Here is a 26266-nt window from a genome sequence, read left to right on the forward strand (position 1 = left end):
CCACACTCGCGGCGTCGCTCCCGGGGTGCTGGTCTTCGTCCACTGCTCCAGTACAGAATCAAACGGTTTGAAAACTATTGAAAGGATTTGAACGAAATCTCATGTGGACACTCCGGACCCCCTGAGGGCTGAATTAAAACAACTTTGGTGATCTATTTGGATAGAAAGGAGAAAGTATACCAAAAAACAACCCCAACACACTTGCTTATCTGCAGCTGGTGGGGTTCATATGAGGTTTCCCTCAGAGTATCACAAGCCCGGCGGGCCACCAGGCTTAAATTGATCCCCTGCTAAAGCATTAAAGAGTCCTTTTCTTTTTTTTTTAACTTTTCTTTTTTTTTTGTCAATGTGTTTTTATGAAATCAGAAATGATGCAGCACTGTAACAGCTGAATGTCAATTTTGCAGAAACATCCCCTCATGGCAAAGCAACTAAGGTGGCATCTGTTGACGCGGGTAGGAGCAGGAAGCCCTTCGACTAGTTTTATTAAACTCCCAGGTCCGTTCCCGTGCGTCTATAATGAAAGTCTTGCAATGCGGGAAAAAAACTGATTTGTGGAAGTCGACAGGCTATTAAAAGTAAAGCCAATTACAATGAAATTTAGAAAAGAAAATCTGGAATTTCCCAACCATTTAAGGTGTTTTTACTAATGCTGTGATGCCATGAATAACACATTTGGCTCAGCAGCCATACTTAACCAGAATTAAAATGGGAAAAAAAAAAAAAATGCAATACGCCTTTATTGTGTGAATTTAAATCCCCAAGTGTTTCCTGATCTGTCAGGGCTCAACATGTGGGCAGATGGATTTGGTAAAAGTTGTGAAACAACATGAGAAAGAAGAATGAATGGAAAAAAAGGGAAGGATTCTGAATGCCAAAAAGACAGAAAAAATTAATCTGGTGAGAGAATACCAAAGATATGAATGGTAACATGGTAATCAATATTAGTCAGATGGTAACCGAATGTCTGATGGCTTATAACAATTCCACAGCCAATAGAAAAACTCACTTGGCGGATGCCTTTAGAATATTATCTAATTTCCTTAGCGAAGATTTATTCAATCAGCAAATATTCAGAAGGTCATTTTTTGTGCTTATTGAAAACTAAAATATCTAACATTAGCAAGGTAACGCTTTTGCATGGAGAGAGGAGTGCAAAGAAACATCTTCTCTCCTTCAGAGCAGGCGAGAAGCACTCCCATATAAAGTTAAAAGTGATAATAGGAATCAAACATGTCTACTGAAGTAGAACCTCTTAAATATTAAAAGTACAAAAAACAGGACAAAAAAATAATTAAAAAGGCATTTAGTTTAGATTAAAGTATTTCTGTGGTGGGTGGAGAACAACATGTAGCAACACACATACATTAGTTATTATTGTAATGATATTATCCTCTAATATGTTTGCCAGTAAGAAACATACATTAGTAATCACGCAGGTCGCGATTCAACCTGCGCCATTGTTTTGAAAAGGAAAGTAAACGGTAATAACCCGGCTGGACTTTATATAAAACACTGAAATCAGTTTAAAGCTGGCGAAAGACTTTAATTTACATTCAGATCACTCTTAAAGTTGTCACTATGTGACCACGACGGTGGACGAGAGGTGAGCGAAGCGGGTTTGTGACTGAAAGTCCTCGCAGGATGAAATCCCACCGCGGACAGGTTCCCACCGGGGGCGGGGGGCGGGGGGGGATCTCTGAGCGAGACCTTTGACCCCCCCAGCGGCTCCCCAGGCGCTGCATGTCGAGATATAGTTAACCATGAATGGGATGGGTTAAACACAGAGAAATCCTTTCCACAACTGGATCAATAAAGTAGCCCAAGTCTTAAAATCTTAATTATCTGCAGCTTCGGTACCAATAACTGTCACCATCAGCTGTCAGTGTCACTGAATCATTATCACTACAGGCTGAGAGAAGTAATGAGGTACAAACCACGGGAAAAGAGGAGGGGGGGAAATAAAAGCCGAAAATGATATAAATAAAAACAGGAGATTGTCAGTGTAGTCTCTCACCTCTCCCTCGGTGGACTCCAGCTGGAGGTCCTTTCGCCCGCTGACCTTCAGCGAACCTTTGTCAGTGCTCACCTCCACTCCTCTGGGAGCCTCCATGGTCAGCGTTCGTGTTGGAGACTCCAGCCTGAGGAGGAGGAGGAGAAGGAGGAGGAGGAGGAGGAGGAGGGGAAAAAAAAAGAAATAAGCACAGCAGAGGGAATGAACCCATCGATTTATTCTGCTTTGACTTTCAGGAGGTTTCCAATATTAAAACTTTGCCTTTCACTATGATTTAATAGCTGGGGATGCACGATCCCTTCAAGGTCAAACTGATTCTTATCCAGTTTGTGGTTTATATATCCCAGTGTAATTGCTTGTTTTAGCAGGTTGATGGAACTCACTTCGAATATTTGCTTCTTGAAAAAAAAGCAGCAGCAGAGCTTTTTTTTTTTTTTTTAAACCCCCAAAAAACCAGATTATTGATGTTTCTGTTCATCTCCTGCAGCCAAAGTTACTATTCTGTGTTGGACTCCTCCACCTGTGGAGTAGTAAGGCTGCTTGCCATGTTTCAGTAGCTCTCCTCATTATTCCAAAGCCCAACGGCAATGCTTAACAGCACATAATTGTATCAGCTGATTTTGACCTTCAGCGGCACCGAGGCTAATGCAATTTGCATTTTTCCTCCTGCGGACTATTTGTTTACACAGGGAAAGATAAGTGTGAGAGCCAATCAATGTAGAATTTGTTTTCATAACTCATAACCGTTTCAAATTGATTTTCTCCACCCATCTTCCCCAAATCTGTTTTCAATGAATTTTAAATGGAAGACTTTAAGGAGCCGCCTTGAAATCGCTTAAATCTTCTTACCCTCTGAAAGTGACACACATTTGGGATTATGCACGAGTGGAATAAGGAGGAGGGGGGGAAAAAAGAAAAAAAGAAGAGCAAATGAATTTCATCTGCATTTGAAAAGCCTGTCAGTAGATACAGAATAGGATGTGTGAAATGTGCCCCTGACCTAGGATTGTTTGTGCTCCAGACCTGAGCTGAAAAAATGAAATAAGAAGATGAGTTCTCTCTTTTTCTCTACTTTTTTTCTCGACTCATCACTTCCACAATTTTCTTTTTGCCACTGAAAGCTGCTTAAACAGTGAGCAAATAGGCCTCAGATCAATGTACACTGTTAGTTTAATATTTAGCTTCTTTTTTTTTTCCAACTCAATCCACATTTTAATAAAACAGATCTGAGCGTTTATCCATTATTTATCCAGGGTGAGTGAAAAATATTAAACTGGAAACTAAAACTACTGCCTAGTTGTTGTCTGCCTCCACAAAACAGGGTCATGGTGGGTGATAATAATGTTTCTAAAGTTATGCAGCCTCCGTCCTCACTTTTTAAAAAAATAGCTTTTCATTTATTCCTCTAAGAACATATTATTTACATCTCAACAAAGCAGTCTCAGTAATAATTATGTAGGTTATAAACAATAGTAAAGACAGACGCCAAAGAGAAACTAAGATTTAAAATAAACGAGTCACAATATATTATGTTTGTTGGGGGAAAAGAAAACGAAAAAAAGATCGCTGTGATTCCATCTCGTCTGAGATTCAAGTTTCAGTTGCGTTCTCACTGTTTTCTCCACAATATAGACCCATTTCACCACCTCTTTGACGACGAGAAGAAGAGTTCAGCCAAATGGTTGCTCGCAATTTCCTCGCTGTCCAGAGCAGAACTCTTAGCGAGCGCTACAGTCCCTATCGAACGGATCATAATACCCCCAACGTGCACAAAATGTACCGATTCCCCAAACGTCTCTGAACGTACAATCTGTGGGTGATTTCAAAAACCTTTAAGAGAAGTCACTCATCGCCCCTCGGTTTCTATGGATGTCTTACATTGGGATGTGATTGATGCAGTGTTGAACACATCTTGACCTTACAATCAAACTCACTGTTCACCTAAAGATATTTAGCTCCTAATGACCTACAAGATCATTATAAGAAAATGTATTATTGGTTTCATAAAGATAAGAGGAGGAGGATCATTTTAATATTTTTATATATTTACTCTGTAAATACTGTATATAACAAATGCATATTGATTGAATACATTAGATTAAAGATGTTTATTGTTAATTAGTGGCCATGATTCCATGTGTCCTTTAGGTGGAACTGATCACAGATAGGCGTCCCTGAAGTAGGACTGACATTTTTGCGGCCCTCACAATGATCAAGGTTGAACTTTTCTGTTATTGTGATTATAATGATTCTTTATGAGGCACAGTTTTGTCCACATAGAGGACTTATGGTGACGTTGGAAGGTTTTGGAGGCTGGTTCTCCAACATGTCAAAATTTGAAAAAAAATCCAGAGACTTTCTCAAGAGCAACCCGAGACGATCCATCTTGTTCACATGAATCACAGGAATACTGCAACTCATCATCAGAGGAAGTAACATGATGGGACTTCACTAAGGCTTTCTCTTACTGCGTGAACAACCCAACGAATGTTCACAGTAGAAGTTGGCCATGTTAAAAGCTCCACCAACACGATCATCGAAAATCCATCTCTTAGTGGAAGATTCTCATATCTAAAAACAAAAAAAACCAACATATACTATATTTAGCCTTTAGCGAGAATGGGACGGACAAGCAACCAGAAAACACACTTTATACTTAATCAGCCGCCACCAAACAGGCATGGAAATATCTGGTCTCCCTCCCTTAGCAACACAAGTATTTCATTAGCCCACCTTCAGTTTTTGTCCCAGTGCCCAACTAATCTTCACCATCATTTCTCAAGATTTCACTGGTTATTAAGAAAGAAGCATTAAAAGACCCATTTGATGTACTTTGCAGAGAGCTGATCCCTGAAATCACTGAAATACATAGTGCGTGTGTGTGTGTGTGTGTGTATCTTCAGCCGCTGCAAACGCAGACACACATTTTATGTTTCCATACCGTTGCTACTTGACTTACATGGATTTCATATCATATTAATTCCAAAATCAACACACACGCCCCCACTCTTGTATTAAGAACGCAGAGATACCCACGCACACACACACACACACACACACACACACACACACACACACACACACACACACACACACACACTTCCACACCCACATGCACACAAGACACACGCTCACGGATAACCGTAACTCTCACCTTGCACGCACGCACACAGAGAACAATCCAGCCAGAAGACAAAGTGCCCAATTTCCATGAGTGCTTTTTTCAGACTCAGTCCAGAATAAAGCATTAAATGAATTAAATGAATTAAAAATGTCGCTTCGGTTTTATAGCAATCTCAGACTACTTCCATTATCACATATGCTTATAGTCGTCGCGAGGCCCCAACAGCAGCACGAAGTCACATTTCATTTTACTGCTGACTTGTAAAACCTGTAAACCATTAATGAGATATAATTTAAAAGACATCAGTGGCAGCCCGGGGCTCAGATTACACATGTCATCTTCCCTCCCGAATCACATTTAATTGTTTCAAACTTAACAGATACAACAATCCTCTGATCTCCAGCTCTTTTTTGGAATAAATCCCTAATATTTTCATTGTTTGCGGTTGTTAAAACATACTGGTTAAGTGTTTTCGTCCGCCGCTGTTTCGAAAACGTGCTGAGTCAGGTTGTTGTATCCAGCAGCTGCGCAATGTAAATTTCCATTCAGGTGGTTTATTTTTTTGGGCAAAGCGGAGCTCTGACATTGTTCGAAAAAAGCTGTCGACATTAAACTGAGATTTGTTTAGTTTTAAAATGTCACATCTCCTTAAAGCCTTCAGACCATTAGCTGGCTGATGAAGCCATCCACCATGAGCCGCTTGGATCCGGATTATTGCAGGACTTTAAGCTCCATCTACAAAACTTTAATATTGTAAAACCCTCGCAAGTCTTTGTGCAGCATTCGCAGCCATAAAGGTTTATGACAGGCTTTTCCATTCTCGGGGAAACCTGACCAATCTTTTTTTTTCCCCCCCCTGCATTCACGCTGACCTTTACATTCCCAGAAAGGTCCTCGAATCACAGCGCAGTGGAATAAAAAGTCGTGCAGGACCAAATGTGCTGATGACCACAGCTTATGTCAAAGTTTAAGGTGAACGTCAGGCATATTTATAGGCAGCTCTCTGGGCTTCACAGACCAGCAGCCGCACAGTTTTCACTTTCGGACAATATTCTACAGCAGTGGCACCTAACCTTTTTTCCTTGGACTTTAAACCCAAACATGTGTCTTAAAAAAAGGGAGCAGACCCCCGTCAGATCTCTGATCCGCCAAAACATTGCAGAGAAACCAAATACCAACAAGAGCCATCAAAAATAAGAGAAATAGAAAGTTTCCGAGGTCTCCTCTAGATGCAAAAAGTGAGTTTCCGTGTTTTTTATTTTTTTCTGTGTTAATCTAATTATAACTACCAGAGAGTGGGCAAAGCAGCCACCCCCTCAATGTAATGTTGAGTTCAACAAGGGTTAGTGAAAAGTGGAAACAGCGTGAACCCAACTTTCTGAAACCAAAACTTTCTGTAAAACACATCGAGACTGTAACGTCTGCCGCAGAAACGCAATGTGGCTTCAGTCACTTCATTTCAAACGGAGATGCAGAGTTTTTCCAAATCCAAATTTTCAGAACTCGTCGTTTGTGGTGACTCGTAGCTGCTTTTATGTGTAAACACAAAGGCCGAATGCAGAGAATTCTCACTGTTGATTTCAATATACGCGTAAACTTGGCCTGACTCTGTCTCTTGTTTCTGGCTCCTTGGTTTCCTCTCCTCGTGTCTGATTGCCGTTCGACACCCTGATGTCTTTCACCTGTGCCTGAGTGTGTGATGAGCTGCACCTGCTGCTCTTAGTATATAAGAGACTTGTCTCGAGAGCTCTGGTTGTTGGTTCATCTGCATCTCTGTGTTCAGCGTGTCTGTGTTTCTGTCCTCTTGTGCTGCAGCGGTCATGTTTTCTGTGGACTTTTCCCCTGAGCCTTTATGGGTTTACCTCACCTGACAGCAGGCTTTGTTTTTTGTTTTTTTGGGGGGGGGTTGGGACTTTTGGTTTCTGTTTAGGTAAAATAAAGGGAGTTTTTTTATTCTCCTGCTGTGTCAGGCTTCCCTCGGGTCCACCTCACCCAACCAACATGTAACACTAATGGCAACAGCTGCCATGGACAGGGTTGCCAGATCAGATTCAAAGTTTCCCACCTAAATATAAGATGCAATCGAACTAATGAAAAATAAAGAACCTCTCCAGAAAAACATGTTTGTAAAAGCATCACATCAATAAACCAGCTATCATGAGCACACACAGTTTCACAACTGCACTAAATGTTAAAAAACTAAACAAAACAGAAGCACCTACAGGTTGCCAACACAGAGCAGTGATGCTACTTGTTTACCTGATCATGGCATCATAAAAAAACCAAAGGTAATTCATTACCAATATGAAATGTGCATGATATCTGCAGGGATTCTATTCTACTCTGGAAATTCTTCATACACAAACAAAGAGTTTAAAGTGCTGCTCAATTCTCTAAAGCTCATAAATAACCTATAAAATGAAGAAAAAAAACAACTAGTTGCTATAGCAATCTCCATCCCTCAAGTGGAGTTAAATCATACATGTTCTATTTGTTTCCTGTGAATTTAAATGTAAAGTATTTGAATATTGTTTCATCCAGTAAAGTTGAATTTGTTCCTTGCATGTTTTGTCGATTGCTCCTCAATGAAGTTTCATCAAATTGACATTGATCAATAGAATTGTAAATATAAATGAACAGCAGTTTTCTTGAAATATGTTAATTTGTACATTCCTCCCACATAATGGACACTGTTTTCTTAATGTTTCCATCTGGATTTGTTTTCCTAAAGAGATGGTGAATGTTGAGAAAAGTGGCCCAAAATCTTAATAACCCTCCCATTGTCACCCCCCCCCCCCCCCCCCTATAGAAGTGGAGCAACTTGGGATTCAGTGTCTTACCCAAGGACACTTTTGACACATAAATAAGGGCCAAGCTTGGGATTGAAGACAAACCAATCTGCCAACCAAGTAACAGCTGCCTGAGAGCCAAACTAGCAATTTCAGGCATATTTACAATTATCTTGAGCCGTGGTTTTAAAGACTTTTTTTTTTTTTTTCCTGAAGAAAGTAATTTAGTTCTAAGAAAGGCTGCCTCTAGTGTATGATTTGTCAAAACATTACACTACAAACACTGACAGACTCATTTAGTCTCATTGCAATACTGCAGGTTTTTCTTTTTTTTTTTTTTTTCAGATTGGGGATGTTGGCTCCAGAAACACAAACACACATTTAATTGTATCACATGATTTGTCCATATACCAAACTATAAAGGTCGTAACTCACAGCAAATAATCAGTCAAAAGTAATTTCTCTCATTATGTAGTGGGAGCCCTCTTCTTATTAACAACACTGTACTTCCTGTCTGAACTCAAAATCCTTCAGTGATTAAAAGTTATCCTTTGTCCTCCATGGCTTCAACAGAAAGAGAAACTAATTTATCTACTGGCACACTTTTCTCTTGCATTCATATCTTTGCCTTCTTTCCTGGCAACCGATTTGAAATGCAACGAGACAATCTGAGGTCGACGTCGGTAATAAATGATGAGTCACTGACCTTAAATCATCTTTAGATTAATTGACTCGGTCTCTTTAACTTGACCCCGCCCCAAAGGGTACGGAGCAGACACCAAACAATCAATCAAACTATTCAAATTCTTCTTTTAAGGAAAGTCTGATAAAGGTCCAACAGTTGGCACTTTAAGTACGTGAGGTAATAAATTTACACAGATTTCTGACAGCTCCTGGACCCTTTGGAAAACAAAGACAGATGCTGTTTACTTATAAAGACAAAATGGACAAAATCAAATACCAACACTGTCTACGAACGCAATGGTCTCTTCGATCAAAATATTTCTCGACTGCTGCAGTCAGAACAAGGCGAATCGTACGGCCCCGTGACGCTGGATCGGTGGTAGAAAAGTCTCACCAGAGTTAATTGGGACTGAAAAAAGTTGTTCTGTTCAGCCTTTATCTTCTTAATGAACCTGTCACTCTGGTGCGGACACAGCTGGGGCTGAAAAAGTGTTCGGATCGAGCGGAGAGAGCCGCGGCGCTGCTCGTCCTGCAAACAAGACGTTAAACCCGGAATGGAGGAGAGCTACAGCAGCAGAAAGCCACATGGAAATATAAAAACGTGAAGCTGTGCGCCTGCCCTCTGAAGCTGGGCCTGGAAATGTACCGTGTGTTATCTGCGCTGTAAGAAAGCAGAGCGCCTTGAAATCCTGCCTACTCTGCTTTGGCTGCTTAATGCCAGGCCCGTCTCTCCACCGATTCCTACGGGGGTTTTTGAGCAGAAGCACAAAGCCTGCAAAAAAAACAACCCAAAAAACTAAAAGAAAAGTTTCATTTGGTCTCGATTGAGATCTTGAGAGGTTTTTGTCGCATTGATCAGGTGTCGACCAACCATCTATCATCTCCGCATGTCACATGAACGGACGGAGGGAAAAGCATCCCAGTGGTTCCACACTGCAGAGAAACTAATATCACAGAGTTTACGGCTCAGATTCCTCACCTTATAGATCGAGGACAGGTGCATTAGAAATCACAGCATCACACTTGTAGAGAGGTTTTATAAAAAACAAAAAAACAAACCTATGTGATTATGTAACTGGCAGACATGTTTTTAGCTTGTGATTAAAGGCTGCTGCTATCATCAAGTTGAGTGGGCAGTTAGTCGGGGAGTGAAAACACAAATCTTCAGAGCCGAATTCCCACCAATTATCTTGATTTGTCTCAAACTTAGCACCAGAGGATCGTTTTTTGAGAGTGGAACCGAAAACCGCGGAGGTCACCGCGAGGTGAAGGAGCTGATCAGAGCCAGACAACAAGCGATGACTTAAAGTAATGGCGCCGTGAGCACAGACCATAAAACACTTTATAAACGGCAACGCTTTTGTTTTCCGGGACCTCAACTTCCAAGGGCTCACTATGTGATGAGCGTAATTATTCATAAGTTACCACATACAAACATGTTTCACGCCACCATCGGATTTATAATAGCATCAACTAAACAAAACTTGGTTGTGTGAGCGATTTAGATTCAACAATACAATTATTTGATGTTTTTTTTTTTTTTTTTTGTCTAATCTGCTGAAGTAGCTTTAATCACTGTGAGAAGGAGATAGATTTTATCCTTGCCTACGACTGGAATAATTCAACAGAGGTGGGTCGAACACATTGGGATTAAACTCCAACATTGCTCCTGGCAAACTGCACTGATACATAAAATGAGTCAATTAAAAAGGACCCATTAGGCTCATTTTCAAACATTTTATATGAGTCTGTTATTTGGCGCAAGTGAAATGGATTCTCCAATGCCCTACGTAAGCCTTTCATGAATTATGAAACAAGCTGTTTTAGCTCCTGTCTCCTCAAATCACACTGAGTTTTAGAAAGCCTGTAATTTACCACCAGCCTCATTGCTTGGTCACCTGCTCCTGACAACCTGAAGCATGAATTCTTCAAAAGATTGAATAAACCACGCAATCAAACTTTTAATTTAAAACTATCAGCGATGTTGATATAACAAAAGAGGCAACAAAGCATCAAAGGTCAACGTTTTCCCCTGAAAATGATCTCCTGTATGCTTAATTATTAATGATAATTGCATGTTTTTGGGAATATAAACTCAAACATCTCACATAGTTCAGCGCTGTAATGGCTGACATCACAGATCCGAGCTGAAACAAACATGGATTAAAAAAAACCTCTGTACACTTGTACAAAAGTGTGAGTCACACACACACAATCTGTAATTAAATACCAATGGAATTACGGGTCTCATTTTATTAAATTATTTCGAGGCAGCCCGACGACGACAAACAAAGAGAGTTGCGTGCCAGCGTACACAGATTAAGTACTCCGGGAGACGAACAGGTGCTTCAAAGAGGACGGGGATCTCGAGTGGATTTCTTTGATTTCTGCTCTGTTCTGCTCCCAGATTACCGTCGACTCGCTGAGAACTGAAGTGCATCACACGGCGAGTGATCTCACTTCAGAAGGCGAGAAAGAAGGGCAACGTGGACACGAGCCAGGCCATGTTTCTATCATCCGGAGGGGTTTACTGACAGGTGGCACACGATTTGCGAGGTGGGGGAGGGGTTTAACTTGTCAAGCTTTCAGGGAAGTGGAGCGAAGGGAGAAATACATCAGTAATGATGGGAAGGCCCAGAGCCGCATGCACAACATTGCTTATGTCATTTTTACCATAAATGCGGGACTTCTTCAGGAATTTTGCTGTGCAGCATACATAATCAGAGCTCGAATCGGGTGCACTGGGTGTCACATTGCAAATGTGACAGCATGGAGGGCATTTTGTCTTTTGGTGAAATTTTATTGGCATCGACAAGGGCCATCATCCTTATTGAACGGCGTGACGTCATCTTCGCTCGTGAATCTGGTCTGCACATGTAAATCAGTCAATAATCCACTCTCAGGGCTTCGTCCTGAAAAAAGTTCCTGCTTCAGCTTCATTAGTCAGAGGCACCGCAGCCTTCCTGACACAGCGTTAATCTCCCATCAAATTAAATTCGGGTACAGACTCGAAGCTACGTAGGTAAAAGCTATGTATCTATATCAGTGTCACCTCTGGGTGATTGTGAGTGTTTGGATTGTCTGGGAAATAATAGCTGGTCTGAAAGAATGCAGTTTCATTACCTGTGAAAGCCTGGCTGTTTGGATTGGAAAACACCCCCGAAGGTAACCTGTCTGAACACACTAGTCTGAGTAAGTACTTTTTTGGAAGAAAAAGGTAAAACTTTCACGTTATGTGACTTTAAGAACAGGTAACCTCAGCAGAGTTATGACTTTCAAACTACTTTTATAAGTATTGTTTTATCACTAGGATGTTATTCCACCATTACAATTGTATCATTTTGTGACTCTAAAATGTAAACGTCATTATTTACTTATTTTTGTTTGAGATGCTGTGAAGGTGTTTTGTAAATAAAGCTTATTCTTATTCATGATGTGCAGTTTGCGAAGTTTGATGGAGGGATACGCCCATCCTCTGGTTCCCACATCCAAATGTGATGAATTGATTTTCAATCACTGGGGGAAACATGTTTGTCATCTCAGAAACCTTCAAATGGATGGATTTAGAAATGAGACATCAAGTTGAGACTCATCGAAGTAGTCCCAGGTGACTACGGGTTGAAGCAGAGTCCACCAATGACAGGTTGCCATTCGGTCACACAGCAAACACAGGTCCTTTTGGGTCAATAGTTAACCTCATAACGGATCACTAAGCGCTGAAAAAGATCACAAGATCACTCCTCTTTTGATTAGAAATCAATCCCCAATCAGGGGACATGTTGCAGTTACTTCCCAAAGATTACAATGAAGTTGTGTTTTTGCATGGCTCCTTATGGAAATATGATGTTGGATCTGAAAATGACATCCAGTCAGCTTCAGCTTCCCTTCATACGCCTCCACCACTCAGCTTCACGATCAGCGTCCGCGTCCCATGGAGCCTCTCCGATCTCCTGCCTTTTGTCCGAGTCATTGATCCATGAATTTGCTTCTTATCGTTGGAACTGTAATCACCCAAACTGTATCACCTCAATAAATATTTGTTGTTTATTTCTTTCAAATGACCCTCCCCCTTTATTGAAATTGCTGTTTTAACAACCTCTATTTCAGCTCGTTTTCAGCCCCACAGGCAACACTGCGAGGATTTCTGAAGAAGCTATAAAAAAAAAAAAAAAAAGCAGTTACCTTAAAATATATTGCTCCTAACCAGGTTTAAAAGCGATATGGCAGCAAAGTAATGGTGTTTATTTTGCTCACAGCCCAATTAACTTTCACACAGGCCCGAAGATTGATTATTTTAAAAATAACAAACATGTTGTTGAGCTCGAATTCATGTCATTAACAGCCCACATGATTCTCTTTTCTTCATTTTGCTTTTTTTTTTAATACTCCTGCATGAGTCGGTATGAAGAAAAAAAAAAATCTTTCGTATGATGTTTGGAAAGAAAATTGGTTTTCGATAAAAGGAGTGTTTATTCTGCCCTGACAGTCCAGTTTGCACATCTGCTTGTTTGGAAATATTTCAGTAATTCATCAGTGAAGGAAGCCAGGCGTTTGGAGACACAGTCTGAAGACAAGACTAATGTTTGATAGTAAGAAAAAAAGAAATTGAAAGCAGACTTTGATAATGTGGAAATTAATTATCTTTAACCAAATATGATCTTAAACGGTAGAAAATTGGTATATTGCAGAGGGGCATTCCTGAGGTGAACCTGTGTGTGTGTGTGCGTGTGTGTGGATATGCCCATAAAACATAATGGAAACATCCTACATAACCTTCAATATGATTTAAAAACTTTTAAAGTGTGAAAGGCTCACTCGGCAGTTGTTATTATACAGACTGAACCTGTAGACCATTTAGAAAAGGTCCCCACAAGTGATGATTAGCAACCTGGTTCCCACAAACCATATTAACATGTATCAGTGTGTGCGTGTGCTCTCTCTGAAGAGAAACTCATCAGTATTCCTTTCACTCTCTATGAATTAGCTGCCAGAACACTGCTTTTTCTGCCAACTTTGATCCCAGCCCTCCTTTCAGGACCAGTAAGGTGGACAACAAACCACACTCATTATTGCTCGTTAATGGACCGACGCAGGGCTCAGAGCCTCGGGCGAAGTGCATGGGGAATCACATGCACAGGCGAGTACAAGAGTCTAACACACAAGCCCAACCTTACCCTCTTCCCTTCTGCTTCCCCCCACGCTTTAATCAATTCCTGATTGCTGTAGAGGATAACTAACAAATTAGCTCACCCCTCGGCTGTGAAATTAATATAATGGTCAAATCTAGTTTAAAATTCGTGCGATAACAAGGCGACCACTCTGCCTGAGTCTACAAGCGGCCGCTTGCGATAACGTTACTGGTGAAGAAAAGTCCCAGGCGGATTTTTTTATTAGGGGTCTTTTTTTAGGCATTGGCCATCGAGTTTGAAATGCCACGGAACATTTATCATCATTATTCAAAGATCTTAATTTTAATTTAACAGGATATGAACATATGACATTAAGGTTTAATGAACTTCTGTCAAGTCGCTGCATATGAACTCACTTCAGGTCCTCGGAGGCCTTCGCCTGGATCAACGGGGTTTCCACTGAACGTCCAAACACCGCGCCCTCCGAGCCTGCAGATAAAACACACTTATGTAATTCAGCCAGGACTGTATTCAGACAAAGGCTTCTTGTCTTAACCAAAAACTTGTTAGCAATTTCAATGTCAGTGGAAAAAATGCAGCATTTCACCCAAAATTACCTGGAAATAAAGCTTAAGACCAACATCATACATCGTTGGACGAACTGAAAACATGGAGGAGGTTTAACTTGTGCTGTATTTGATGGTGCTATAATCAATGTAAACTGATTTATTGACCAGATGAAGAAAAACATTTTTTAGATTCAGACCCTGGTTCCAGTGGTCAAAACAACATAAAGCTCCTGTGATGGTTCTTAATATCTATTAGCCAAAGTTCAAGTTGATATGCAGCTTCAGTGTAAGCATGGTTTCCTTTCACATTTAAGATGAATAAAAACATTTCTCCATGTGTTAAAATGAAAGCTTTAATGAATTTTCTGTTTAGACTCAAGGATCACCGTCACGCATGTTATAGGCGTGTACCTACTCCCACATACATGCAAGTGATTAATGTGTCATCATCAAGCTCAGGAGGGAAAAGCCTGGTAACAAGTTGTTTACTATCAAGATGTGTTGAAGTAAAAAACAGTGACATTGACCTTCCAGGTCCGGACTTCCACACTGTTCAGTTAGACCAGGTGTCAAACACATTTTAGCTCAGGGGCCACATACGGCCCAATTTCATCACCACCGCCAGTAATTTAGTGTGATAATAACTCTTTACGCTCAAAAAATTTTTTCCTTGTTGTGGTCGCAGAGTATACGTGATGAAAATGTCTACATTTTCATAAAAAACAAACAACTGCTACCAACATTCTCAACATAAAACCAATTTCAATGAAACCTTGTGGAGCAAAATGCAGTGAAATGTCCAAGAAACTTCTCTTATGGCTGTTGCATTATGCATGTTTTAACAAACTCCCCCTGAAAGCATGGCTTTGAGCAAAGAGGTAGTTAGTGTTCATGTCGACATTTCAGCTCAGGTCTCGGCATCACGCCGAATCCACTCGTCTTAAAAGAAAAACCTTCTTAAAAAAATCAAATTGTTCTTTGAAATGTGGAGGATTTGCTCGCTGGTTCGGCTGGCCAGATTGGCCAGATGTTTGACACCCTTTAAATTTTCATTCACTGTCTCCTCATCGGTGTAACTTAGGATGGAAATTTCTGTGTCTAATCATTTTAAAAAATGGATGACGCTGAACTAACGTACACTCGCAGACTATTTCGACGCTTTTCGATGTGAACCACCAGCACATTCTGAGTGAAAATGTGGGAGGTTTTGCAGACTTCACTCAGGCTGAATTCTCAGAAACACACACCAGGTTATTACTCTTCTCTCTCAGAGTAGATGTTTTTTTTTGTTTTTTTAACATATCATTTGTTGATTTATTTTTTTTTCTTCTTCTTCAATCCTTTGTTCAGGTCAAAGAGATTCACAACTTTTCTTCTAAAGGCCTAGAAAGCTCATTTGATGTCAGCATGATGACAGCTCACACTTCAAGAGCAAAGAGAGCAGCAGTGTTTTAATGTCAGGAGTCTGAATAAGACCTTTTTGTTTTCCCCCCCGTCACTCCCAAACAGAGAGTCAAATCATTTGCATTAATTTTGAAATCTCCGGCTCCAGTACTGCTGATTTTAAATATGAAAACTGAGTTTAAATAAAACAAAATGTATTAATATACTGGGTCGAATTAATATTTTATATGGCAAGTAGCCATATTTGGTGACCTCCATGTTTCTATCCAAACTAACAATGGTAGCCTAATAACGGTCTCAGAATAACGTGATGAAGTTATGTTAAACAATAGTGTTGATGCTGCCTGTGTTTCAAAAAACCTGTAAAAAAAATAAATAAAAAAATCAGAAAGCACAAGATTTCATTTCGACAAACACTATTGTGTCTCTGACTTCCCTCCCAGTTGACCTGATCGACCTCTCCAAACAAGAATTTAAGCTTCACAGAAATGTTATCAGATACAGATGTTGTTACCCTCTAAATTGTGACAGGTGATAATTTAAGCAAGTATTTTTTTATACTCAAGTAATCTTGACATTTGAATTCTCCAAATTAATTTGTGCATTCCGTATAAAGAGGTAAATATTTATTTTGACGCACACTTTTTGACATCGACTGACTCTTGCACAAGATTGTCCATCAGTAGAAAGTATTCATCACGTCCCCTCTTGTTTACTGTGTTTGTTGGATTCCAGTTCACCTGTTATTGTGAACTTCTCTGTTGTCATGATGACTTCCTCCTCATCGGCGGTGAACAGCAGCCTCCCCCCGTCTGTACTCCGCACCTCCAGCCTGTGACACTGGGCCTCCACAGCCTCCGGTCCTGCACAGAAACACAACATCCACATTGGACTTACAGAATAGCCCCACCACCCACCCACCCACCCAACCCACCCGCACCATCATTAGCAAGGCGGTAGTTAGCCTACAAGGGTTCACTCAACTCTGCTCCACGTATTGAATATTTTATGAGTCCTGCCAAGACAAACTGTATGTTTTAGGTTGACAATTAAAACTTATTAGGATATAAATTCCAGCTTAAAGGTTTATTAATCTGTTGTGCGAACAACTTTACATTCTGCCGTAATGCTGCCAAACACAGGTTGCATTGTGTGCCTCTGGTCTTGTAAATCAGTTTTGGGAAACTGTTTGGGCATGTAAGACTATTAGCAATCTGAAATACTTTGTGGTGCGCTCGCTCTGCAAATAAAAGGCACTAACAAAGCTGTATCGGCCGTGCTTTTACAACAAATGAAGACAAATCAGGAATCTGTTTACAGCTGAGGAATATTAATTCCCTCTCTCCAGACTTTCGGGTTTCTCCAGATGTGCTTGAAGAAATTTCCGTCGCCTCCCTTTCTCGCTCAGTCCTCCATTAATCCACGGGCTGTGACGGCTGGGGAATTTAATTATTCTCACAGAGTTTCGTCTCATTTCAGACAAAAAGGCACGTTCTCCCAAAGCAGGCGCTAATTTCAGGAGGAAGGTCAACCATGACCGAAAAGTGTCACTTCAACAGTCCCGTCAGATCGGCATCAACTCTCTCCTCATGTTGGCGAAGATCAATAGCTATAAATGTTTATAAGCAGGTCATTTGCCTTCCAGTGGTCGTTAGTCATGTAAATAGCTTCGGTAATTTGGCCTGACTGATGGTTCAACCTGATGAAAATAAGAAAAATCTATTGCCCTTTCAATAAGTGCATAACAGGTTAGTGTCTGGAACAAACTACAGAGTGAGCTGCAGGGACTATTAAAGAAAGTCTTGAGATGAATCGTCGATGGCAGTCATTAAGAAACGATATCGATCAAACAGTTTGGACAGTTTGGACATCTACGTTTGTTATAAGTTATACATAAAGGAATCTAGAGTTATGAACGTTCATAAGTACAGCGTGGCTCAGATTGTTCTGAACTCGGATTTTCAAAGCATTGCCGGACACGTTAAATAGTCCATCTTTCAAATAAAAATGCTTTGTTGTTGCTGTGAGACCTTCGTCTTGAACCGACTCTTCACACACAGTGAAAAATCCTATTTGGTTTCGTGTTCAGGTGGAAGAACTGACTCCAGATGGTTCCATTTCATCTTAACACACTTCAGATCAGGGATGTCAAACGTACAGCACATGTGCCTTACAGAGTCCAAAGTGTAAAAATAATTTAGCCCGTTTATCAGAAGTAACTGCGGTTTCTGGCTTGTTTTCTGTGGGCGGCTGTTTCAGTAAATGTGTTGCTCGCCAAGTAACATCAGCACACCGAGAGTAAATTCCTAGAAATAAACGCTGAAAGCTGTAGAAATAGTGTGTTTCAAGAAGCACAAGGCTTTTGCCAACGATCACGTCAAGAGGAATACTAATGCACTCAGGATTTCAGATATTTCTGCAGATTTGCACAGCTAAAAATACACATTCTAGATATTTGTTGTATTTTCAGTCACAACAAAAGGTAGAGAAAATATGCCACACAAATAGGAGACATAGATTGTAGACATTTCAGTGTTTTGCACCAGTAGCCATCATTAGAGATTGCATTATGATAAAATTCTACCTATTTTTCTATTAAATGAAGTCGAATTTATTATAAGCAACTTTTTCAGGTATTTGTAAAAAACTACTGAATTCAATTTCCATGTACTCTACTCAAACAAAGGGGGAAGATTCATGTTTGTTTGTAGATTATTATGTTGTCTTTTACTGGTGTGGACCATTCAACATCAAATTGTTTCTGAATGTGGATGCTGAAATGAGGTGAGTTTGACACCCTGCTTTATAGGACACTTATTGAAATACTGGACCCATTTCATTGTTGTGGAAGGATAATTGAGCATTTACACTGTTGTGACTACATACAGTTAATAAAAATACTATTTTCATGCATCAACCAATGTTGGAACACGTTTTCAATGGTAAAACTGATCAAAACCACATTTCTTTCATAATTTACAGTCAGGTGATGTTATTCTTGCTGTATTTTCCGTGTTATTGAAAGACCAAAGTCCAGATTTTCAATGTATTATTTGCAAAAAAAATTGAACCCCTATTATGATTCCCATGGTTGCCAAATATGTGTTCTGTGGGATGAAACCGGCACGCCACAGGGTCCAATCCGGCTTCCAGGAAAGGCCTGGGAAATTGTAAAAAGCATAGAGAAAACTTCTTCTGTAGCATTTCAATGAAAGTAATTTTAATTCTTTGCAGTGAAAGAGATGATATTGTTCTGAAGGTCATTGCAGGTGACGATTCATTTCCTGGTTGCAGAACTTTTAGTTTTAACAATCAAACTGTTCTTTTTTTCTCCTTTGTGTCACCGTGGCACTTTCGCTTCTAACATATTTCGTATCCTATAAAGAATAGATGCTCTGCAATCCCTGAGAGTTCAACTTTGGTTTTATCTGTCAGCACATCATCGCTGAACACTGCTCTCTGCACGGCTTCATGATGACACATCCGGTGTGTTGAAGCATGGACACGTTGGATTGATGCAGGAATAGAAGTACCCACCTGTGACGTTCTTCCCTCAGCCCTTTGGAGGGGGTTCGGGTCCAAACTTCAACGGTCAGGACTTGTGGTTATCGTAATAACCTTTGAATATTGCTTCCTCACCCTGGATTTTAATGGACTGAAAACTTCATTTACTTATGGAAATACTGAAAGTTGAAATGTAAAGGTGAGCCTAATTTGTTGCTGTTTTTGTGCGGGGAACTGAATCAATCATCATCAGAGAATAGCAAAAATTGTGCCGAGTTTGTAGTTTTCGCCTTTCATTCTGATTTATCTTCACAAAAAACATCCAGCGTTGCCGCTCAATCACTGAACATTTGAATAAATGTGCCACTTCCAGAATTGGTTCATTTGTATCTCTTTATGAAAACACGCTAAGAAAAATAGAAAAATCAGCAGCCGACGTCCCCGAAGCAAAACTATACGGCGTCGAGTTTCAAACGACCCGAATACAAGCGACGACGCAGCAGCTGCCGATCGTCAGGCGTCCAAAAGGAAGCAGGCAGTTCGCTGTTTGAGGGTGGATGTGATCGGGAAGACGAACTGGAAACTCACCCACTGTGAGCTGACCGGTGAGCTGGCCGCCGGCGTTCCTGGCGTTCAGCGTTACGTTCTTTTCAGACCTCAAGACCAGCAAGCTGTCCTACGGGGAAGCATGAACAGGGGAGGAGAGGAGGACAAACAATGGGAAAGAGGGAAAAAAGAAACGTTTCTAAAGCTGTAATCTCATTAGTTAAATCTTCGCTATCACATTCCCTGTTTTGGTGCTAAAGCTGTTTAGAGGGATGGAAGGAGAGTAAGAGGGGAATTAAATGAATAAGCAGGATTATTAAATAGGAATTATCCTTTAGAATCCCCGTACTCAGCAGTCATTAGAGAAAGTCACTGCCTTGTCTTATCAACATCAGTGTGAATGTAATTTAGTCTGTTGAAAGTAGGTTGTAGTCTCCACTAAAAAGCTTCCCCCAAGTGGATCTTTCCTGCATATTAACCACTGAATTAAATGACATTGGGTCTAAAATGGAACAAATTAAAACTAAATTATCCAAAGATGAGTCATGAAGTGTAGACAGAGTTTGAGGAGAGCGGGGGGAACGGCAGGGCGGCTGGAGATGTGTGTTTTTCCCATCAGCGACTAGCAGAGGCGAATCCTTTTTTTCTTTTTTTTTCACTGCAGATATTTACTTATCTACACCTGCTCTGATTTCCACAAGTTTTGCATTTTGAAAGTTTGCTTTATTATTGCATTGGTTTACAAATGTGTGTAACATCAGGAAATGAAAAAGAGGAAAGGACATTAAGGACAGAACTAATTTTAATCAGGCATTTTTGTTCTTAGATAACTTTTATATAACAACAATGGCAGTTCTCTGTTATCTTACACGTTGTACTGTTATAATATTGTTGGTCCAGTCCCTTTAGGCTCGCAGTACAAGCTAGAACCACAAGATGGTGCATTGAGTTACTCAATTGAAGTTCTTGCCGCTGCACAATTGTGTTTTCTCTGTGATAAGAGGAATAAACTATTTACCCACTGGAGCCCTCGTCAGACTACTGGAATTAACAACTATGACATAAAGACGACGGACTGATTGTCGTCAAAGTGACTCAACACTGCCATCCAAAGTACAACGGAGGTATGACATGCATTTTTCAATGTGGTCCTTTAAGTTTAAATTCATTCATATAAGAACAAAATCTGAATCTAGTGGTAAATACATATTGGTCATGGATATAGGAGAAGTGCTCACGAACACAGGTTTAAACAACAATATTTGAGAGAAATTAGACCTTTTGTGTACGTAGAAAAAGTAAAGTTCTTGAAAAATGTGAGCAAAATCAAAAGTGTTGCATTTTTATTTTTTGTTCAGCGTATACGCACTATAGGTCGTTAGTGGTTGGTGTGTCGGGTACGTTTGAATATTTTTTGTTGCACTGATGGGAGCAATAAGAGAGAAGTTGTGTGCCGAGAAGCAAAGGAATGAGTCATTAGGCGATAATTCCCTTTGGTTAAGTCACAACGGAGTGAAACACTGCAAAGTGACTCACTGCTGCATGAAAATAAATATCTACCTACAGTCACTTTCAACATCAGTAAAATAATATATATTTGTACTGAAAAACTTCTAGTCACGACTTATTTCCAAGTATATTGCACTGCCTGTTGATGTTGGCTGAACAACAATGATTTCAGAGCAAATCAAAATAAAATGTGAATTGATTGGGATCGATATCAGCAACACACAATGTAAAATCACAACGTTCAGGATTTTTGATTTGACTTGAGGTTCACTAGTATTGCACTGATACTGTGGGCTGCACAGTGGTGCAGTGGTTAGTACTGTCGCGTCATTGCAAGAATACTCCTGGTCTGATTCCGGTTTGGGCTTTCTGTGTGCAGTTTGCATGTTCTCCCCTGTCTGTACATGTTCTCCAGATGCCGCCCTGCAGCCCAGGATTGGATAAAGCAGTATAGATAATAGCTGGGCAGATGGAAGCAATAACATTGAAATGTTTGATGACTATTGTCACCACAATCTTGATTATAAAACCTCATTAGGACAAATACCAACGTTGTGCATGTATCACGCTTCATTAAATTTTAATTAAACATTACAATTAAACCTAATTGTATTGTATATTACCTCGCGCCCATTCATGAAACACACGTCTGTAGTGTTGAACTGCTGATCCTTTTATTTACATTTTCATGATTGAGCGAATTATTGCGCTGTGATGCAGCCTAATAGATTTGATTAACTTCCTGCTCTACCTAAGGAGAGGCTAATTATTATCTCAAGTTTGTGCAGCGTGTGACTTTGCAGAGGTCATTTGGTTCATTTTCATTCCCTGCTTGCTCCTCTCGGATATTAATGCGCATCATGAACAAAAGTTCACCAGGAAGCACGGCTTCATGGAGAAATTTGAGTTCTTGATTTCTGCGGTGCCTTTAAAGAGTTTATAGGTCTTAGACTGTTTCCTGAGGGGCCGAGGCGGCTCGCTACTCGCTCTCCTCGACACCTCCCTGGGATCACATAAAAGGCTTTTTAGTCATTGTGCCTATTGAGGAAGGTCAAGTGCAGATCAGAGCGAATGCACATAAATGGAGCCTGTTGTTGTAGGTGCACTGGGCCCCATCAGACTGAAAAATTACCATGGCAGCTGTAAGGCACCGGATGCCTCCCTGCATACAATGAATAACATCACAGCCGAAAGCGAGAGCACGGTGGCGCTGCTTGGATAGAATAGTTTGAAACTCGGCAACCTTACACGATGACGCGCAATGAAACGCAGATGTTTAAAGCTCAGATAAAAAAAGCCCCGTTTAGGCTTCACTGTAATCCTAACCCAGTATTTGCATAAAATATATTTGAATTTTAATTATATTTGATTGTTGTGCTGGAAGCTAATTTGCATACCGCGCTGAGCAAGTAAATAGAATGACGGAAAAAAAGAAAGTGTCACGTCTCAAAAAGGAATGATTATTGCGTCTTAATTTCCTCACCCAAATACCACTGTCTCACAGGCAGGCATCGGGCCCGTTTGAGAACATGTTTCCAGGCGTACTTAATATTTTTTAATATTAAAAAGTTCCCCCGCTTTTCACTCTTAGCCAAATTAGAGTGGCTGGAGCCGACTCTCTTCAAAGAAAGTGTGGTTTTCTGAGGCAGTGCTGCCGCGTGCAAGTTTGAAGTGCGAGACTTTAACAAGTGGATGGCCTAAGCCGCCTTTTCGCAGACGTGAATTCGGCAATACTGCTTACTATCATCTCTCCCGTGCTTATCAAATGCAAGTCGGTGAGGCTCAGAGAAGGAGAAGTTTCACTCCAATAAAGATACACCTGCATCTGCCGCTATTTATAGATCTGTCAGCCTCCCCGGAGACGATAACGAGAGCCAACAGTCTGAACAGCACCGATTTGATTAACTGTATCTGGGCACCGTCTTTTGCCTCGTGCCAGTTTTTAAACCCAAACTGAAGACGGTCTTTTAGAGTCATCTTTTAATTCAGGGAGCACACCAGCAGTTTGCTCTATTTTAATGAAATTAATGTTAAAACATTAGTGCAGCAGTCGTAATGCTGGATGCATAGTTTAAACTTGCTGGTTTTTAATTAATAATTTTCACCTATTGTGCACATTACGGAGAGTAATATCTAATGCAGCAGCTTAATTTGACTGCTCGCACATCCGGAGACTGCGCACTCGTCACATTTGACCTCCACTGTCTGCTTTTTCCTAATGAGGTGAAAGTAAGCGATGTTTACAAGGAGAGGGTCACAGGCTTTCAGCCTGAATTATTGGCCCGCAGATACACAGACGGAGATTTTGAGAAACGAGAGTCATTGTGCATTCCAGCCGTTCTCCAACGCTCGCTTTCACGTCTACAGGTAACTTAAGAGTCATCGATTAACCGCAAATTGATGTTTTGGGAATGTGGGAGGCAAATGGAGCGTATGGAGGAAAAAGCCATGCACGCAGGGGAACATGGAAACTCACAAAAACACCCAGTTTGGATTTGAACCCGTGACCTTGTTGCTGTGAGAGGAGAGCTCTTAACCACCACACCAACATGCATCGATTCTATAGTCATCAGTATTATTATAAGCACAGATGCCATCTGTGTTTTGAACTGTTTTCTATAGTATGCATAATTGGTTTTATAAAATTCTCACTGTGTTGACGGCACCGAGCACATATAAAAGAATCACTGCTGGATTACAGTGACAATAAAGTCATCTATAATTGAAAAACTCTGGTTTACATGTTCTTAGCCCATTGTGGGATTTCTTTCAGAGTAGGTACAAACGTTCTGACATTACAATCTAACTTGTCGCACGACTTAGTATTGATGTTGAGGGTTTTTCATTTAATTTAACGTGAAATTCGTTTACTGCACAAGTGGATCTTTGTGGAAGTCATCGCTGATGCCCTTTATGTTTTATTTCTTTCTTCTTCCCCTCACATTGTGACTACCTCTGTTTACTAAGGCATTTATTTTTCCACATGCACGGATGAAAGAGAACAAAATAAATCAGATTAACCGATGCACATGCGAGATGACATCCTGTCATCTGAGAGAGTCTCTCACATCATTCCAATGATGCAATCACTTTAATGATCCGATGACTTTCGAAATCAGACAATGGTCACAGTTTTAGTGTGCACGTAAACGGACTAATTGGTTTGTTGTTTGTGTGACACAAAGTAAAAATGTTACTTTCTGCTCATGTTCAAGTTGAGAAATCAGTTCTTGTAGACCTTTACATACTCTAAATACTTGTGTTGCTCCTATGTGATAACTCAAAAACTTTTAAAAAGCACAATCAATAATCAGAACGTTGATGCTGACTTGAGAAAGGGGGCAAAAAGCACACACTCTTTGCACATTTCTGGACAATCTAAACTTTAACAGGAATTGGAGTGGTCTGACCCATCTGCTAAGAATACATCACTGACTTCTCCCAAATCTAATACGGCGAGAGTCTGTCCTTAAGCAGCATCAGCAGACAGTAATACCCTAATGCATGAGCAACAACAAGAGATATTACAAGATAAAGCTCCAAATCCTGAAAAATTGTCTCCATTGTGCATTTCATTTCAGATGTTTGTGGAAAACCTACAGGGAGTCAAAACAATATATTTCTCCAATAAGCTGAAAATATGACCGAACCGTTCTTTAAACTCTTAACTCAAACAGAAGTGCTGTCATGAATGCACAATCAAGGGGAATAAAACGGTACAATACTAGCCGGTAACATGTCACGCTGCATTAGAGGGTGATTGATAGGACATTTGGGTGCCAAGGGGTAATTTTTGCACTACATGCATTACATTTTCTATGCAAAGAAAGTAGTGCATGAGAAAACGGTGCCATGCTCACTCTCTCATGCCTAGAGTTTTGGGAGTACTGTGGGCCATTGTATTGCAATCATATGCTTGAAATTTCAAGGACTTAATAATAAGGATGTCTTGTGGAAGTGTTTTCATGCTCGGTTTGCAGGTGCTGCATTTTCTGTGTGTGTAAAAGCTGACGGGAGGACGGACGGACAGACAGACATGCATTGAAGAAGCCCCTGGGGCAAGAATAAATAATATAGAGAGTATTTCAGACCATCTATCTGCCTGTCAGCTCTGACAGACAGCCCAGCATGACCGGCAAGCAGTGGCAGCAAAGGGGGGGGGCCAATGTTAGTCACACATATTAAAACAATCACAGCACCGAGTGTCAGCAATCCAATATGCACTTGGACCCTTGAGGGGAAGGGGGGGGTGGGGGGGGGGGGGGGGGGTGTTTTACATCGTTCCCACAACTCGGGCTGCAAAAAGTAACAATGGGCTCTAATTTTTAAGTGTTCGGGATCAACTCAGAAAGTTCACCTGGCAGAAAGTTCCTAAATGAGGAGTTTTGAGCGTCTGGGTTCACACACTGAACAGGTCGGAGCTGTACCGTGTCAATAACGAGATCCTGCACGCTGCCGCCACAGTGCGGGAGATTCTCTGCTGAACGCCGCAGTCTTCATGACAGAATTGTGGAAAACGGATGAAAGTTTGAGAAAATTGGATACACAACACTGACGTGTTACCATCTGATACCGTTACCATTTACATACACGGCAGCTGCTGGGACACATTAGCATTCATTGTTCGCCAAGTCTACCACTCCTTCTCTCACTGTTCAGAGCTCCGTCTGCTCCTGAGGGAAATATCTGGATCTTTATCAGGTAAATGCTCCTCCATGTTCACTCGTGAGTCAATGACTTTGTCTGCAGTTCGGTGCCGGACAGATAATGTTTATCGGAGGCAGTTGACTGAAACAGCTGTGCTGCCGCCGACAATTGAACAGAACTTCATGGTACAAAAGCAGTGCAGGTCGAAACGAACCTCCATGACGTCTACGATTCAACCTTGTTTGACCATCAAGTCTATTCATTGTATTCACACTGCACAAATTCTAATATATAAAAATCACTTTGTTTATGCTGTAGGGCAGCGGCTTACAATACTTACTCCAGAT

The 26266-nt window shown here is 40.7% G+C and overlaps 1 protein-coding gene across 1 annotated transcript in view; it reads right to left on the reverse strand.

The window, feature by feature from the left end:
• Positions 1 to 26266, reverse strand: part of LOC308123687 (zeta-sarcoglycan-like) — a 49145-nt gene that overhangs the window by 929 nt on the left and 21950 nt on the right. Inside the window, exons 4-7 of the mRNA XM_080486303.1 lie at positions 19806 to 19893; positions 16454 to 16576; positions 14157 to 14229; positions 2018 to 2141 (exon numbers count right to left, since the gene is read on the reverse strand). Coding sequence (XP_080342429.1) covers positions 2018 to 2141; positions 14157 to 14229; positions 16454 to 16576; positions 19806 to 19893 — 408 coding nt within the window. The remainder of the gene's footprint in view (positions 1 to 2017; positions 2142 to 14156; positions 14230 to 16453; positions 16577 to 19805; positions 19894 to 26266) is intronic.

This window comes from Lipophrys pholis (assembly GCF_963383615.2).
Source record: "Lipophrys pholis genome assembly, chromosome: 18".
Lineage (NCBI taxonomy): Eukaryota > Metazoa > Chordata > Actinopteri > Blenniiformes > Blenniidae > Lipophrys > Lipophrys pholis.